Raw genomic sequence first — 17,828 nt, forward strand, 5'->3', positions numbered from 1 at the left:
ATACAATAAAAACACAAGCTAAACATACTTGTAAGAATCAGTACTCTTTCTATTGTTTTTATTAAAAAATTGTTCCTGTCTGATTGTTCCAGAAGTTAGATTTAACGTTAAAACCGGAAACCCATTTTGGCATGTCCAGGAATCCATTATTTGCTTTACAGGTGCTGGCAGCTGAACTTCATCCTGTGCATCTACGACCTGAAAGGGAAAGAGAAATTAGAAATGCTTATGATGAACAGGTACTTACTGATATTGCTTCAGTGAATCTCTGGGAGTACTCCTAACCTAGTAGTGAAAATAATGCTAAGCAGCTTGCTGGTCTTTGGCTCATGCAAAAAATCAATGTAACAAATTCCAAGGAACCTTTCTGACATCCTAATAAAGACGTACTACTGGCATAAGCCATTTTCAGGAATTACAAAATACTGAGATGACATTTTTCATTCTACAACCTGCTGCTAACCTTTCCCTTTTTAGTGTTAATATACTTACACTACACATCTCTATGGCTATGACAGACCTGACTAGTTGATTTCATTCAAATAGAACTGATGCAACACAAATATTTTTAAGTGTCATAATAAACAAACTGAATTAGTAAAGACAAATTGGGAAAGACATTAAGCTGGAGTCCAAACTAGTGTGAATTGGCACAGTCTTCCCTGGCTTCAAACGTATCTGAATTGCGTATCTGAAATTCTAGCACTCCCATTCTAAAAACAGAATCTGAAACACAAGAAGCCTTCTTTAGAGGACCAGAAAGGTGGATTTTTAAAAAATGACCTAATATTAGCATATGTTCTCTTAGTCAGTTCTCTGCCAAAACCATTGAAGGGTGAAATGCTGAGCTACTGCCCTGAGTAGAGACTCTGCTGGATCTGTGACATACCAGCATCTTTGATCATCAAGCTTAAGGCATCACACACTCTGATCTAGCAAAACCTAAGCTCCGGAGCAATTTCATGTAGGTTTATGTAATTACCATGGAACCCAAAACTTTGCCTGGTCCTGATTTCCTATCTTATCTCTCTACTCGTTGTACTCAGTCCCACTGATCTCAGGTGCAGCAGAACAGCCAAATAAACACTTGAGAAGACATTAGCTGAGGAACTGGCAAAGCAAATTTTATGCAGGAGAAAGACTGCACTACAGACAGCCCCATTCCAATGCAGTCTTCTGCAAACAGTTTATGCCTTAAATTTGGACTGGGCCAAACAGCAGGAAAAGAATACTAGAGATATAAAATGAGTACCATCTGTATGTGGGTCCATAGATCATCTTGATTAGCATTTGAGAAGGAAAATTCTTTCAGATAGGACTGGGAGGAAACAAAGAGAAGCATCAGAATCCATGGAGTTCAGTGAAAACCATTAGCAAGTCAAGCAATTTGTACAACTGGAATTTTTAAACTTATAAATCAAGACAAAGGGGGTTGTTTTTTCAAACTTACAGTAAGTGCTCTGATGAACAACTTTTCAGTCAGGAAACCAGAAAGCATCCAGGTTATAGAAGCCCCCTAGAGTACAAAAAAAAAAGTGTGAGAAAAAATGAACTATTATTGCAATTACTGGTGCAATATTTTTTCAAATATTCCAGAGATGCTTGTTGGTCTACACCCACACTTCATATTTCACAGAGATTAAAAATGTTTTCACCTCTTCCTTCATAGCCAAGTAGATTTGCAACACCCAATAAATTTGTGTGTGTGGAAGAAACAAGTTTTGAATGACAAAGTAGTTTTGTTCAACACTTCTTTCCAAACCTACCTTATACCATTAGCTTAGAATCTGTGAGAAATGGGAAAAATTTTCTATTTTTTTACCTTGCTGTATGTGATGTTGTCAAAAAGAGACATTAAAGAAAATGATCCTTTGATCTTGTCTTCACTCTCTGACAGTGATCGAGCTATTTCACTGTCTTCCCTTAAGACAGGTTGTACAACATGAGCATAAAAGATTTTATCCTGCAAGAAGAAGACAAATCTTGTCATGTGAGATGAACAGAAGATACTAATTTTCTGGAGAGAATGAGGAGTATGGAATTAGCGCTATTGTGAATAATTTGTCTATAAGCAGGCTCCCCAACTCCCTAGCTTTCTACTGAAGAACAAGGGACCATATACCTGACATTTCCTACATGCAGTATCAGTGACCAGTGAAAATATTACATCTTTAAAGTAATGTGGGCTTGGGCCTGACAGTCAGTTACAGTGTAATCCTCAGGCAGAAATAGGCCAAGTATATTAAACAGCAAATGAACAAATACTGAAAACCGAAAGCCTGTATTTCATTTATTTCTGCTATGAATACGGCAGCACTTTCCTCCTAATTTCCCTATTTCTTCTGCTGCAACCCTGATCAATACCCTAAAACCTAAGCTACTGAAGGCACCAGAGTTTAGCTGTGTGGCATTGCTGCTGTCACCCCGTGAGAAATAGGGAAGGAAAGTGGCTCCTCAGAAAATATCTCCTGAGTAATTGTCACCTACCATGGTCAACAGCTCAGGGAAGGGACTGAAGCATCCCTCCTGTAAGAACAGGCTAAGAGAGCTGGAACTGCTCACCTGGGGAAGAGAGGGCTCAGAGGGATCTCTCCAGTGTATGTACCTGAAGGGAAGCTGAGCAGGGCACAGAGCGAGGCTTTTCCAGGGGTGCCCAGTGACAGGACCAGAGACAAAGGGCACACACTGAAACACAGGAGGTTCGCTCTGAGCACCAGGAACAGCTTTTTCACTGTGGAGGTGATGGAGCATTTGCACAGGTTGCCCCGAGAGGTTGTGGAACCTCCATCCCTGGAGACATGCAAAAGCTGTCTGGGCACAGTCTTGGGCAATTGGATCTTTTGTGGCCCTGCTTGTGCAGGGAGGCTGGACAAGATGACCTGCACATGGGCCTTCTAACCTCAGCCATTCTCTGACTCTGTGAACATTTATGACCCACAAAACTGCAAGATCTATATTCTTACACCTGTGTGATTAATTCTGCATTCCCAGGGCACATTACCTAACTGCAATGTATCAAACAGAATTATTGCCCAGTATTAAAATTTACTTTATGGACACAAATGACAACTGCTGATTTTCAGAAAGACAAGCTTCTAAATTAAATGTTTCAATTAAAAAGAAGTATTTATTTCCAATTTAAAATTCTGAGACCTTAACACATTTCACTGGTATTAAAACACTGTTTTGCAGAGAATAAAGTCAGCTGCTCTTGAAGTTCAAAGAAGAAGGTAGGCATATGCCATGACCTAGAAATCCTCCTGACAGAAATTGTTTGGCATATCTTTATTAGTTTCCAATCAAATGTAATTAGAGCTTTGGTGAACGCAAAAAGGAAATTGACAAATGGTGTTTCAATTTAGCTGCATAAAAAGCACCCTGGAGCAACTGCCCAGACTTAAGGCCCTTCCTTCCTTCAGAAGCTGATGGCACCACATACAGACATTTAAGATTGCAGGGGCAAGTGCACCTCATGCATCTCATGGCTGCAATTAGCAGACCCTACGCATCTGTCTCTCAGTTTAACAGTGGATAGAGTCTTCTAATATGCTATGGGATTTATGCTTATTCGCATTTGGGCAGAAATGGAAGGAATTCTACCCTGCTGTTGGATTAGCTATGTGCATTGAATTTGTCTTATCTACAACCAGATATCCAGGGACCCAGTGGGGTAAGCAGCTTCAAAATGACCCAGCCTAATCTCTGCCTCATAAAGATAGTGGAGGACTGGGATAATTAGAAAAGAGCCTGGCAGGTGAGGAGGAAAACCATCAGCTACAGCAGGACCCAGCAGAGAAATCTGGGTTTGCTACATGACAGATCTAGGGCCAAACATCCACTCATTGCCACTGCAGAATCCCAGCTGTCCACCTGTTCTCTGCACCGGCCATAGAGGGCTGGATATGATCCCAGTGCCCCCACAGATGGAGACCTACAGGGAAAGAATCAAGACCAACTGGTCTTTCCCCAGGAGCGAAGTTTATAATAGCACTGTTTAATTAACTCCCACCTCCTGCCTTTCCTTTGTACACGATGGAACTTGGCTAGTGAGCGTTGCCACTTACCAGTGAAAGCTTGGGCTCAACAAAGGTGGCTCCCAGGTACTCAAAGTAAGATGCCAGGCCCTCGTTAAGCCACAGATCATTCCACCAGTTCATTGTAACGAGATTTCCAAACCACTTAAATTGAAAGAAAAAATATCTCAAAATCTTCTCAGAGTGCTGTTTTCACATTTTTTGCAGGTTAAACAGCTTTTGCAGGTTAAACACACATAAACAGGCTGAAGTAACTTTATTTAATGTCTGTGTGTAAATTGAATAAAATGCTGAATGTTCTTTCAAGTAGTGAAAATTCAGTAGAAAAAGGCGTATTTTAGAAAAAGTCAGAAGTTCAGGGCAGTAATTTTTAAATTCCTTCACCTACAATTTCATACCATAAGGGTCAACCTCAGTGCATTATGTCATTCTTATAGAAAATTTAATTTTAAAGACTTCTCAATATAAATTAAATTTCTAAAATATCATACCAGGCTATGAGTAAAAGTAGGACATAATCAAGCAATTACAAAATCATATTTCCATGCTCTGAACGAAGAGAAATTGTGAAAGGAATGTCACACAAATAACCATTTCCAAAACCAGCAAATCCCTCTCATGGCAAGTACAAATCTTCCAAAACAGCTGCTGTGTTCTCACATCTGGCATTTAATATTTAACAAAAAACTGATCATTTCTGGATTTATATTTTATTTGCTAATTCTTAAAAACCAGAACTACAAGTTTATTGTAAAATAGATTGTAGTTAACCACTGACATTTATTTAATTGGCTTGCAGTAAAAACACTCTGCTCATCTGAAGATCTGCAAAGTTACAGACATTGTCAGAAAGGCGTAAATGTGCACTAGCCAAGTTAAGTTATTTTTGCTAATTTTACTGACTAAGTGCAAATAGTTGTTGCTCAAGCAAATCACAGGAAATTAAACACTGTCAATAAGGAAGTGCAACTGTATTATCATTCCAAATAAAGTAAGAAAGAATTAGGAAATCTCTATGAAAGCTGGGCAAAGATCAAGCACCAAGTATTTTCATGTTAATTTTGTTCTGTTGTACTATGGGCGGTGTCTTAGAGAAAAACAAATACCCTTTGCAGTATATATGTGCACTGCCCCTACAAAAGGATACTGATGAACTCAGTATGAGTGTCCTAACAAAGTACTAAGTCTATTGTGTGGACAGTAGTGTCATCCCTACATCCCCAGAGTATCTTCTCTCATGGCACTTAAGCACTTGTGTAAGAAAAAACCAAGGGTCCCATTAACAGTTTCACATCAATGAGTCCTGTACCATCAGCATGCAGTCTGAAAGATGAGAGAACCTACTTTTAACATTGCTTTATCAGCAGAACATATGATCAAATAGGCTTTCAGTTCTCTAGTGCTTACACACACCCTCTACTGTTAAGTGATTATTTTGCTTCTATTAATCAGTAACTGCATCATCAGCAACCACAAGGAAACAATGTCACAGGCAAATACATGTACAGAATTTTTTACCACATGCCTGGTGTCCTAGTTCATGCGACACAATTAAGGCAATCATTGCCTTCCTGCTTGTGAATTCATCACTTGGGAGGTTCATCAATGATGCTTCTTGAAAAATCATTAGCCCCCAGTTTTCCATACCACCTGCTCCAAAATCAGGCAGTGCGACCAGATCTAAATTGATTCAAACAGACACACACACAAAAAAAAGTTATCTTAAACATTTTCATAAATAAAATGCTCACAATTTTAATGCTCACATTGGCTCAGCACCCCACTGAAGGATACTACATGGTAGTGCTTCTTTGTGGCATTACAGCAAAACTTGCAAATGATCGCTGAAATTTCTTCTTGTCATGCTTTTCACCTACGATGCCATTCTTTCAGGAAACCACATAATTAATTTCCACAAAGCCCAGATCTAGACTGTATTTTCGACCTACAAATGTTCTGAATTAAAATGGAGGTTAGAAGAGAATATATGTTCACTGCTGGCTGTCAGAAATCTTTCTCTGTGAGTTTCTCTTGTGTTTGGGTAGGATAATAATTACCTTTTTTCAGCCTAGCAACTGATAAAAAAGAAGTCTTGCTCTTTCAGCTGTGTGAGAAGAGGCATCTTTTCCACTCTTGCTTGAAAGGTGCCTTAGAAACATCATCTCTTTATTTACACAGTAAGACTGTCACCTCTGTACTGCCTCTTCTGCCTTATGCACAGGCATTAGTTTTCCAGTTCAAATGTGAGAGCCAGAGAAAACATCAGGGTCTCAAGGAAAGATATACTGTTTAAACTCAGCAGGGAAAATCAAAATTTGGAAAAGGTGTACAGAACATTTAGAAGCAGCTGACCACAAGAAAGCTGCAGACCAAAAGCAAGGCAATTAATGCAAGCATGGTGCTGAATGCCTTTATAGGTAGTCTGCATCTCAGCTGGGATTATTGCCTCCATCTTACAGCAAAGGTATTTCACATTTGATGAAGCAGCCTTTATCCACCCTTGGGGCAGGCGACCTCACCTACAACAGCATCAAAATCAGATGTAGACAAACCCTGGGTTAAAGACCCTGGCTTTAAATGTGCTTTTTCTTAATTTCACATTGAAGTTTGCAAGAGAAATCTCTTGCATTTACATGGAGGCACTCTGATTGGTCTAATTTTACCATTTTTTAAGTGAAACTTTAAAGAAAGACACTGGGAAGTCCAGTGGGTATTGCATGGCATTACAGTGGGGATTATAATGGTATTACAGCCCTCTCTGAAACTGAAATTCTGCCCAGCAGGAAGTCTACAACACTGTTCCTCTACTGTTCCCTACTGTTGTGTAATAATTTTATGCTAATGAATTAATGTATTGACATTGCTACTAAACACAGCAATACATGCATGAAACAGAATAATCTACAGCCCTTGCCTAGCTTGTAAGATTACTAAGACTAGAAAATTTGAAGAGTGTAGACTGCATATATTGCATTTTCCAAAAGAAGTGTAGTGAGTAATTCTACAAGTTAATAGAAATATACAATAATTTTACACATATTAAAATTTATTTCTTTCAAGTGCCAAAATACAGATTTGACAAATCAACAAACTATCCAGTCAAGAAAAGGGGAAATTCCTTTCCCCCAGTCCTGCTATCCTGTAAAATCATTGGCAGATCCAGAATTAATTTTCGATAAGAACTGTTTACTGTCTTCTCAATATTCTACCCATTTCCCATAATATTAATGCTGAAACCCTTGGGAATACAAGTACATGTAGCAAACAAACTGTAGAGTGAAACAACATGGTGCCATCGGTTTTTTTTGACTGAATCAACTTACCCAATGTCCATTTGAAGTAGAAGCAATGTTTTCCTGTAGGCAATCCTCCCTGTTTTTCTGGGGAGGAATGTGCAGGAACATATGCCCAAGGCAAGACAGGAATATACTGAAGAAAGTAAGGAATGCTTTGTGGGGACACAGGCTACATACAGGCAGCATGGATTTACTTCAAGGACATAGGAACTACAACATGTTGTGATCCCAAAGACAGCCCATGTGACTGAACTACACCTTTCTATCCACTTTGTTGTCCAACTTGCCCCTTTTATTAGGAGAATAGGCCTCAAAAATGGGTGGAATGCAAATGTAAGAGTGTTGAGTTACAGGTTAGTAAAAGCCATAAGATAGAAATGAGAATTCAATGATTTGAAGTTTAGGGGGTTTATTCCATGAATGTGGTAAGCTGTAAAAGGAGAACCCTAGGAAAAACCCACAGCTTCTGTGAACATTACACATCAGCAGCCATTTCTCATCCATTCCAGAAAATAAGTCATCTCACCTGTCTTTGGCAGAGGGTAGCTGACATTAAGTATGTCTTCCAGAAATGAAAATATTGGGCCTGTGATATTTACAGCATAGTCAACATACCCATTTTTAACTGCCTCCTTCCGGGCCCAAATACGTATCTGCAATAAAACAAGGAAGAATGCTTTTAAACAACCCTCACACTTCATTTTCTTTGCTTCTCCTCTGTGAGTCATTTTGGAAAAATGCTGTCTGTCCACACCAGACCATTCAATGAAGCTTTTAATCAAAAAAAATCCAACTGAAATTTTACTGGACCTAACAAAAAGCAGCACAGACCCTGATCTTGCTAAAGTCAAGGGGAGTTCCAGTACTTCAAAAGGACAAAGATTTGAATACAACGAGACATAGCAGGAACAAATGAAATCACAGCTTTTATTTTCTTAAGTGGAAAACACTGTAAAACCATTAAGAATTACACATCTTAAAACCAATGTATTCCAGTGAGTGTGTCTGGGTGGCCAGCTTGCATTTAGCCCACCTGAAGAGAGAGAAATAGATGTTCAGAGAGTGTTTGCAGTCCTAACATGCACATCTCTCCTCCTAAACTTTCTCTGAGACCACTGGCCTGCCCTTTGCTGGAGAAAGCAGGCGACATCTGAGCAGATGACATCTGTACTTCCAAGTAATGAAGACCACAGCAGCAAGAAATCTTTCCTCTCCTGTGCCCATTGACTTTGTTCCCATACTGAAAAGAGCAGCTGCTTGCCCAAAAGTGATGGAATAGCCTGAGAAAAGGTTTTTATCTCCATCATATATCTCTTAACAAGAGATGCCTCACCAGGTGCCCAGCAGCTCAAAACCTTCACATTTCTTGCATCTAAATGCAATGCATGATTTCACAAGGAGCTGCACAGCCAAACCCTAAGAGCATGCTTGGGAAACATCAGGATTTAATTCACAATGAAAAAAAATTAAGCATATTCAGTCAAGAGAAGCCCTCTTTTCAGCCAAAGCTTCAGAAGAGATTCAAAGACCCAATCACTTAATTTTGCAAAACCTTAACACAGCATCTTAAAATACTAATCCTAGTATGAGCTTTGAGTGTTTCAGTTTACCAGAAACATCAAAACAGGCACAAGAAACATGCTCACACAAATACTGTGGAGGCATAAACTGAGCAACTCTGTCCAAAACCTAGGGGTGAAATACCCTCCTCCACTCAATCTCACAGAACACAGGTGGTGCCTTTTCCCTCTGAAAAACAGCTCCTTTGAATGCTCTGCTGACTCCTCAGTCCAAGAACGAGGCCCAAGAAAAAGCCACTGCAGCCATAGCTGTAAGTATCCAACAAGTTCAACACAGAAGATGGCAGATCTGACATACCAAATGCAACCTTCCTTGTAAAAAAGACCCAACACTGTGCTTCCTAGACAATCTCTGCACTCTCCACTTACATTGCTCCACCTTTTCCCAGCAGGATGAGAGCAAACTACCCATGAAGTGCTCTCATTTAATATGGAGATAAAGTAAACCTATCTTTAAAATTTTTACGCTTGAACTTACTATTTATTTTGGAAGAACTTGATACATCTTTTCCCCATTAACTGTGAATGAAAGAAAGGAAGTGAAGCAGCTGCTGCCCATGCAGTACCTTTTTTTTTACAGCTTCTCTCAGCAAGCCTTAGCCATTTTAGTCTAAGAACAAAACTGAATACTCACAGATGAAGAAACTTCAAACCCAAAACAGTCCCTTCTGGAGGCTAAAAGGTATGCATACTGTGGAATAGAAGGTTAATGTACTGGTATACAAAATGTTTGAAATACAGTGTTACTCCTACTGATGTCACCATGCGTCTCCTCAAAGGACCTTGAGGAACAAGGCACTGAACATCAGTGGTTTATCACAGCAGTGGAAATTGGTATGTTTTCCAACTAAGACCCCTAAGAAAATAAGATCATGAATTATAACAAGTACTTTCTGCAGAGTAGCTGCTCCTAGATTTTAACATACGTAGGCCATACCTACTTGTGCAGTTGTATGAAATGAACAAGACAACAATCTAATTGTCCCAAAGGAAAACTTTCTGCAGAAATATCTATGGGACATATGTCAGCAGTTTTGCAACATAAGCAGATAGTTTGGGAATGGTATTTAGCACAGTTAATGTCTGTGATGTCCTCAAACTACATGAGGCACGAGAGGGCCAACTTCTGTTGTAAATTCCTGTAAGGTGTCAGGCAGCCTCATATCTACCTCATTTCCCCGCTCAGTTCTGGTGACGTAATCGAAATCACAAATCACGAAAGCAGTCAAGTAAGTTGACATTTTCAGTGAAGTGTTAAATGTGGTAACTGTCCACAGGCTTCCATTTTCATCCTTCACTTCAGATACATCTAGAAAAAAAGGCAAAGAATTATTAAAACCAAAGTTCTCCCATAATAAACAAGGAATTCCATGTTTTCTGCATGTTTATTTTTTACTGCTTTCTTCAATATGGTGTATTCCTGCACTAACTGGTTTCTGGGAGAAGGAAAGCAGCCAGACTTGTTGCTACTGACATGTACTAGAGCCGTGACCTTCCGTCCAAGCAGCAAAAATTCACTCTTGGGCTTCATGACTGAAGTCTTGGAAGGATATCAAATTCCATCACTTTTAAGTTATGGGCAAGCTGAGGATAATTTATCTCATGCTACCTATCTAAAACATACAACCTGTTATGATCAAAATGTTGGTTAGGTCTGCCTAAGAATTATTAAATACTTAATCAGACACCTTCCCTTTAAGTAAGGAGGACACAGGCAAGATTCTTTGGGGTAGAAAATGCTTCCAGTGATTCTCACAGCAATCCCACCTATTATAATTCCTAAGTGACTTCGTTTCCATGCAAATGTCATAAAACTTACTTTTATGGGTGTAGTGGTTTTACAAAACCATGACAGTGGCTGAAAATTATTTAGTTGAAAAATAAAGATTCATGGCATTGAACTGTAAAAAAAAAGAGTTTTTAAGAAGATGGCAAGAGACCCAATGGATTTCTCTAGTAATACTAATTTAGAAAATTTGTTTGGAATCTTATACTCCACAGACATCCCACTTGAGTTCCCAGCAAGGGACAGAAGGGGCATCTCCAGAGTCTTATACTCCTCTTGCTTCTATTCTGCACATACACAGGAGGCTAGAATGTCTCTGCCTGGAAAAAGTATTTTAATTTGTTGTAAATATCTTAACATGTACTGAGAATTAAAGTGCCCCCTTGATGTCACAAACACGGACTTTGCATTTCTGGAGCTGTGACTTTGCTTTAAAATGATGTCACACAGTATGACAGACACGCTAACGAAGCAGTAAATACCAGAAATCAAACTCTGTGCAGCCTTGAGCAGGCAGAGGAGAGCGCACCACAACTAACAAAATTGATCAACAGAATGGTTACCATCGGAGACATTAATTATCAATAACAGTGCCCCAACTTTTAAGGTCATAGGCACAGATTTTCTGTGCCTTTTGAAGACACTAGCAAATGGACAACAGAACACTTTTTTAGATGACATAAACTTCTCAGATGAATTGCACCCTTTTTAAAAGTAATGTAGGGGGAGAAAAAAACCATACATCAAGGTGTTGTTTACCTACCAATAGCAGGCATGTTGGAAAGAGCCACATAGCTTGGGTCATGGATAATTCTGATATTAAATGTGGCCTTCATGGCAGGTTCATCAAAACATGGGTAAACTCTCCTGGCATACGTTGGTTCCATTTGGGAGGCAATGAGCATACTGTATTAAAAATACAAATAAGATTAATTCAGCAGGCTACAGCTGATCAAAATTCTACATATACATAGAAACAACAAATCAGAAAAAGCAGCAAGTGAAGCATGTAGATATGCAGATTTGGAAAAGATTCAGCTATTATTTAAGGTCATGACTAAATCCCCATACCCAACAGCCAGTTCAGTTTGGATGTTTGTAGAGAAAAGCAGTCTTTTTAATTGCATTTGTTTTTTTTTTTTCCTTGCAGGCCTTTTCCAGATTAAGTATTTGAGCATTTCTATTTTGTTTGCTAAAACAGAGTTGATTAAAGAGATACAGGAGACCGTATCTGTTTACACCTGCTCTTCTCCCTCATGCATGCACTCTTATTAATTAATTACACATTTATAAAACATTGTGATAACTGTTAACTAACTGCATATGCATGCCCTTGCACAACTCTGACAAGTGCCACTAGAGAAGTACCCTGGGGAATGCAGCATCAGTGCTGTTCCAGTGCACTGGCAAGCCCAGAATAATATTCAAAAGGATCCTTTATGCCAAGGAGCTACACCTCACTTGAGGCAGATCTCTGTGGCACACTGTGAGGGATACGCTCCTCCTGTGTCAACCAAGTGAGCTTTGCTCCACCCAGATGCTCAGCAAGTGGGTCCAGTCAAGGTTAATCCTCCTGTGTGAGGCTGTCAGTGAGAATTCAGCAGCAAACCAAAACTGGAGACTGGACTTGTAAATGGCAGGAACTGCATTAATAGTAGAAAAACTGACTACAAATCAATCACTTTACACCATACTATCTGCAGCTATCAGTCTGCTAAGCTGTGCCTCCACAGCAACTAGCTGCAGGGCAGTGATCTCCCCTCAAGGAGGTAGACCTCTCAAGGTTACCCTTGGAGTTGTAAGACCCTTTACCTGGCACTGGACATGGCTGAGCTGTTGACTTTTTTTTTGCATGCAATATTCAAGATTTTTTATAGGAAACTTACTCAATAATCTTTATATCCCATCATAACTATAAGTGTAGAACATTGACTTCTAATCCATCCGTATTTACTAAATACTAAAATATCTATTTGTACTTAATACTTACTCATTGTTAAATATTAACACCTAAATTTACTGTTGGAGTTATCTCCAACTCTTCTCCTCCAACATACACTTGCTGGAAGCAAAAGATAAACCAATGTCTTGTGGCAGAGCTCTCAACAAGCTGTACATCTGAGCTGTTCACATGAGGGCATCCGTACCAAGAATTAGAAAAAATACAAATTCAATGGTGCTCAAAGCTCCAGACCTGTCAGCCAAGCAGTACCAGCAGCAGGACACACAAGAATAGAATAATCTCCTGCTTCTGTGACCTCACTACTACAGGGCAAATATTTTTCTGTTGTAGTTGAGGTGTTTCCCAACACTTTATTCCCACCAAGGTGAGAAACGCTTATTCATAGCACTGAGGCATCCCAAACAAGCCAGGAGCCATCAGGGGAGTCCCCATACCTACAGTGGGTAATGAGTCAGATCTGCACTACGTCCTAGTAATTGGTACAGAAGCAACTAATAAAAATCAGTGCAAATACTGTGTTTAGTTACATTTTGGAATGCCTGTTCAGCCCTATCCAGTCAAGTGTTTCATGCACAGGACATATGCAGAGCAAAATTCCAAAAGGATTTCAAAATACTGATGTGAACAGCGACATGCATAAAGCCTGCACTTCATAGCACAGCCTATGGGATCCTCTAACCCTGAAGCAGCACACATGAGCTCATTCATGGCAGAGCAAGACCTCTGCGCAGAACAATGAACAACAAAACCCCTGCATTGTGTATGTTTGAGCCAGCAGTGCCAGAGAAGAGCAAAACTGGTTTCTGTATCTTTCTGCCTACCCAGGTCCTGGTATGGACTACCACAGCTGCATGCAGAATACTGATTCCCTATTTCAACGGGAAACCTTCACACACTTAAAGCTAGAGAAGTGTGAGCTTCTTCCCTTTTCACTTCCTTTGCTCTTGCAAGTACTGCAGACATGGGTTATCCTTTATCCATAACAAGAGCTCCCATTTTTCAGCATTTTCTTTTGTGTGTAAGACATGATCAGGTGGTTAGTAGGAATTGTCAGCAACAGTAAAAACACATACAGTCATCAATGGTCAAACTGATAACAAAAAATTTCTGTGTTAGATATTCAGTGAAGTTGGAGCTTTGGTTTATTCTTTTTTTGCAGAGGTAAGGTTAAGACTTCTGAAAATTGCTGTCACTCCAAACAGCTTTCCAACCCAGTGCAACAGTAGTGGGGTTAGCTGACCAAGAAATATGGCCAATAAAAAAGAAAGTTCACATGGAACAAACATTTCAGGGACTTCACTTCTCAAAGCTTGCCTTGCTCAGACTCTCCTGAAATGAGAGATCTCCAGCAGTTCCTCAAGCAGAAATCACAAAAACCACTAAGGCTTCTAGCACATGGCAGAAACACAGGACTGCATGACCATAGACAGAGGTCACATTTTCTATCACAGCTGCTGGTTTCAGTGAGGTGCTGAGGTCAGAAAGCCTCTGCAGGAAACTGACCCAGGGTCTACTGAAGACTGGTACGAGTCACTTCAGAAAAATTACAGGACAGTCTGCTGGAGGGGGAAGTTTCCTTGCAGAACAGTAACTGGCTTTGTACTGACAGCTGGAAAGCACTGAAAGTTTTTATATCATTCCTCATCTATGTAATTCATTAGAATCCAACTTTTTCTGTCATTAATACCTTAACAGCCCTTACAAATCACTCAAAATTTATCTCCTCCAAACAAAACCCCTTCAGTGGTTTTGGAACCTATCTGGTTAAGGAAATGGCTGGTAAAGTGATGACCTAAATCTTAGTGAAGGAAAAATAAGAAGATACTATTGCATACCCTTGATTCAGAGAAAACCTTTTTTAAGAAAAAAAAAAAAGCAAAATCATTCAATAATATCAGTTATGTCTACAGGAACAAATAAAAAACTAATACATTACACCTGTATGCAGTGGATTTTCTTTGATTTATTCCATTGTCTAAATATCACTGCCATCTTTTTAACCAGACTGTAATCTCACATTTCATTAGTGCTTTGCGATGAGCTAAGAATGAAAAGGAGAATTTGTCATAAACCCTCTAAACAACTGGAAACTTAATTATACATATTATTCAAATGATTTAAAAACTCTTGTTCTTATTTTCTACTGTTCCAGCAAGGCTGATGACAAATTATTTTTTTCAGATCTTCTGAATTTTATACAGCCCCTGAATAAAAAAAATCAGCATCTAATTCAGTGTTTCTTATGTTGCCTGATAAGAGACCCTTGCAACAAACCCTTGCAAGAGTATTAAAATGGTAAGATAAAAAGTAATTCTTTATTGAGAGCTTCCAGGTGCCTCCACAGTTATGGCCTGTGGGCTTGCCAGTATTGGATTTCTACAATTTTTATAAGTTTAACAAATTATCATATCATATGGACATAGCAAACATTGTCCAATTAGAAGAGCAGTTGGTAAGGTAATTTTTCCCCTGGGTACTGTCTCATTGGAGCTGGTCCAGGGCTGCTTTGCCCTACTTCTTGCTAGGTCTTCTCAGATTCTGACTGGAAAAAAAAAAGTTCTTGTAGGTTCTCTACTTGAAAATATGACTAAACAGCATTTCAGGAATGTATTAGCTTATTCCTCTGAAATGTAAGAGGAGTAAGAAAAATACCAGGATCTGTATAACCACATATAAATGGTCTAAAAAGCTACAAATATATGAAAAATACTTAAAACCCAAAAATCTTTAGGCATCACTTAGATAGGACTTGATTGAATTAATACCACATCAGAGAGCACACTGGCACAGAACTAAGTAATTAAGTGCTTGTTCCTTTCTAATTTGGATTTTTATAGAATTATGCAAATAAAAAAATTCTAGAGTTTTCTTACCTTAAATTGCACAAATAATCCTGTGAACAACAATCAGTAACTGAAGAAACAGTAATTAAAGAAAATAGAATGTGCTTCCTAAAATACTTATTGTTATACTGCACTTTTCTCTAAGGCTTACCAAATTATAACCTTTTTCTTCAAAAAGGGAAAAAAAAAAGGCTGTATAAGGTGATAAGTTGCATTTTCCAGATGTGGCAGATAATGGTATCAAGATTAACACAAGAGCTTGCAGCTAAAAAGCCAGCTTGTTGAGAAGAGCCACACAGTCCTCCCCCACGTCAGTAAAAACTGTTAACTTCATTTTGTGATTTCATGTTATTGCTACTACAGAGCAGCCTCTACAGAGGCTGGAATGTATGGATCTTGTGACTGCATTTTACCTGCTCAAACAAGGAGCCTATGAACTGCTGAGATAAAATTTATTTTAGTGGACTCAGACAAGAGCCAAGAATTCTCAAATTTTAACTCCAGGTTTCCTTTTGACTTGATATTTGCTCAGCAAATCACGACATCTTTGATTATTAAAAAAGAAATAACTTTAAAGACAGCAATTAATCTGCTTCTTCTTCAACTGCCTATTTTGAGAAACTTGTCTTCCAGTGGAAGTACTTAAATTCTAATCTTAAAATTCACTTCTCTTTAGCAGGTTTCACATCCAGAAATGAAAAAGGAAAAGAAAACGAAAAATATTATTTTGAGGGTGAAAATTTTAGGTGATTGACTACTCAATAAGCTCACACTGTCCCAGCACAGATTTTGCAGTTCAAAAGAGGAAGAAAGCATCCTGATAGCACCCACAGTGCAAATCACGGATTGTCTGGTGACAGCTGAACAAGTTCATGTGCAATAGCACCTACAAGGAAGACACAGCTGTTTAAAGCAGCCACCCATCCTACTCCACCAGGCTTTTGAAATTGCATATGGTCAGCGTCTCTAAACTCATGCCCAAATACACAGCCAGAATCCCGGGTATCTTGATAAAGACACGCTCCGCACAGACACGGGTTGAGGAGGTTGGGAGTGGTCAGCGCTACGCGGACCCCGGTGGGGCCGGGATGAAGATTCTGAGACGGGCTCCACCCCCCAGGCGCTGGGCACAGGTACTGTTTGACTCCCTTGCTGCAGACAAAAAAGGCACTGAGACCAGAAGTTGTCCAGCCGGTGCTGCAGGTGAAGTCACCTGCCGGCGGAGAGCCAGGGCAGCCTGGCCGATGCTCTCCGGAGCGCGGAGCGGCCGGCTGGACGCAGCCCGGAGTTAGCGGCACGCTCCCTCTGGAGCCGGCGATGCGAGCCCTGGAGGTGCTCTCGCCGTGCGGAGCACTCAGTCCCCCTCCCACGCCCGGCAGCGAGCGGCTCGCCCGGCGCCGCTCCCGCCTCCTCCCGGCACGGCCGGCCCCGACCGCGGCCGCGGCACCCCGCTGCCGCTGGGGCTCGGGGTCCCCGCAGCGGCCGGCGCCGCCTACCTGCTCTGCCCCCGGTCGGTGTAGCGAGTGAGGAAGAGCCCGTCGAGGTCCTCCTCCAGCCGGCCCTGGAAGCCCAGCTGCAGCACGTAGCGGCGCCCGGCGCGGAGCCGGCCACGGAGCTCCAGCACGGCCACCTCGCCCGCCTCGTCCTGCCGCAGCCCCGCCACCTCCACGGCGGCGCCCGGCTCGGACAGGGGCCCGCGCACGGCGGCAGCCCCGCGGCTCCGCAGCCCGGCGCTGTGCAGCACCACCGCGTCCGTGTCCTGCAGGCAGCGCACCGTAATGTTCACCTGCCCGGTGAAGGCGAACGGCCCCGCCTGGCCCGGCCGCACCCGCGGCCACAGCTCCAGGTCGTAGTGGAGCGGCAGGAGGTGGCGGGGCAGGCGGCGAACGGAGCCGGCAGCAGGAGCGGGCGGCGGAGGGGCGGCGGGGCCGGGGGGCGCGGGGCGAGGGCGGCGGCGCCGCCTCCTGCCGGCAGCGCCCGTAGAGAGCGGCGAGCGCCAGGAGCGCGACCAGCAGCGCCAGCAGCAGCGCGGCCCCCACGGCCGCCGCCCTCCGCCCCACGTACAGCCCCCCGCCGCGGGTCCCCATCCCCGCCGCTCTGCGCCCCGACGGCCACGGCCGCCGCTACTTACGGGGCGGGGGAGTGAGCGCGCCCGAGGGCGGGACGAGCCGGACCAGGGGAGTCAGGTTCCCCCCCGTCCCGAGGAAGCCGCTTCGCCAAGGGCTGCTCCGGCGGGGCGGGCGGCCCAGGAACACCAGCCCCGTGCGGGCAGCGGGGGCGCGGCAGCCCTAGGCGGGGTAAGCTGCCGGCTGCCCCCGTCCCGTCT

At 41.8% G+C, this 17,828-nt stretch overlaps 1 protein-coding gene across 1 annotated transcript in view; it reads right to left on the reverse strand.

Annotated features, from left to right (window-relative positions):
• Window positions 1-17,589, reverse strand: part of LVRN (laeverin) — a 33,747-nt gene extending 16,158 nt beyond the window's left edge. Inside the window, 11 exon segments of the mRNA XM_030968585.1 lie at window positions 29-198; window positions 1,253-1,318; window positions 1,451-1,516; window positions 1,823-1,963; window positions 4,065-4,178; window positions 5,560-5,714; window positions 7,857-7,983; window positions 10,080-10,219; window positions 11,460-11,602; window positions 16,999-17,444; window positions 17,446-17,589. Of these exon segments, the coding sequence (XP_030824445.1) occupies window positions 29-198; window positions 1,253-1,318; window positions 1,451-1,516; window positions 1,823-1,963; window positions 4,065-4,178; window positions 5,560-5,714; window positions 7,857-7,983; window positions 10,080-10,219; window positions 11,460-11,602; window positions 16,999-17,444; window positions 17,446-17,589 (1,712 nt within the window).
• Between the last annotated feature and the right edge of the window lie 239 nt (window positions 17,590-17,828).

Source organism: Camarhynchus parvulus, chromosome Z (genome assembly GCF_901933205.1).
Source record: "Camarhynchus parvulus chromosome Z, STF_HiC, whole genome shotgun sequence".
NCBI lineage: Eukaryota > Metazoa > Chordata > Aves > Passeriformes > Thraupidae > Camarhynchus > Camarhynchus parvulus.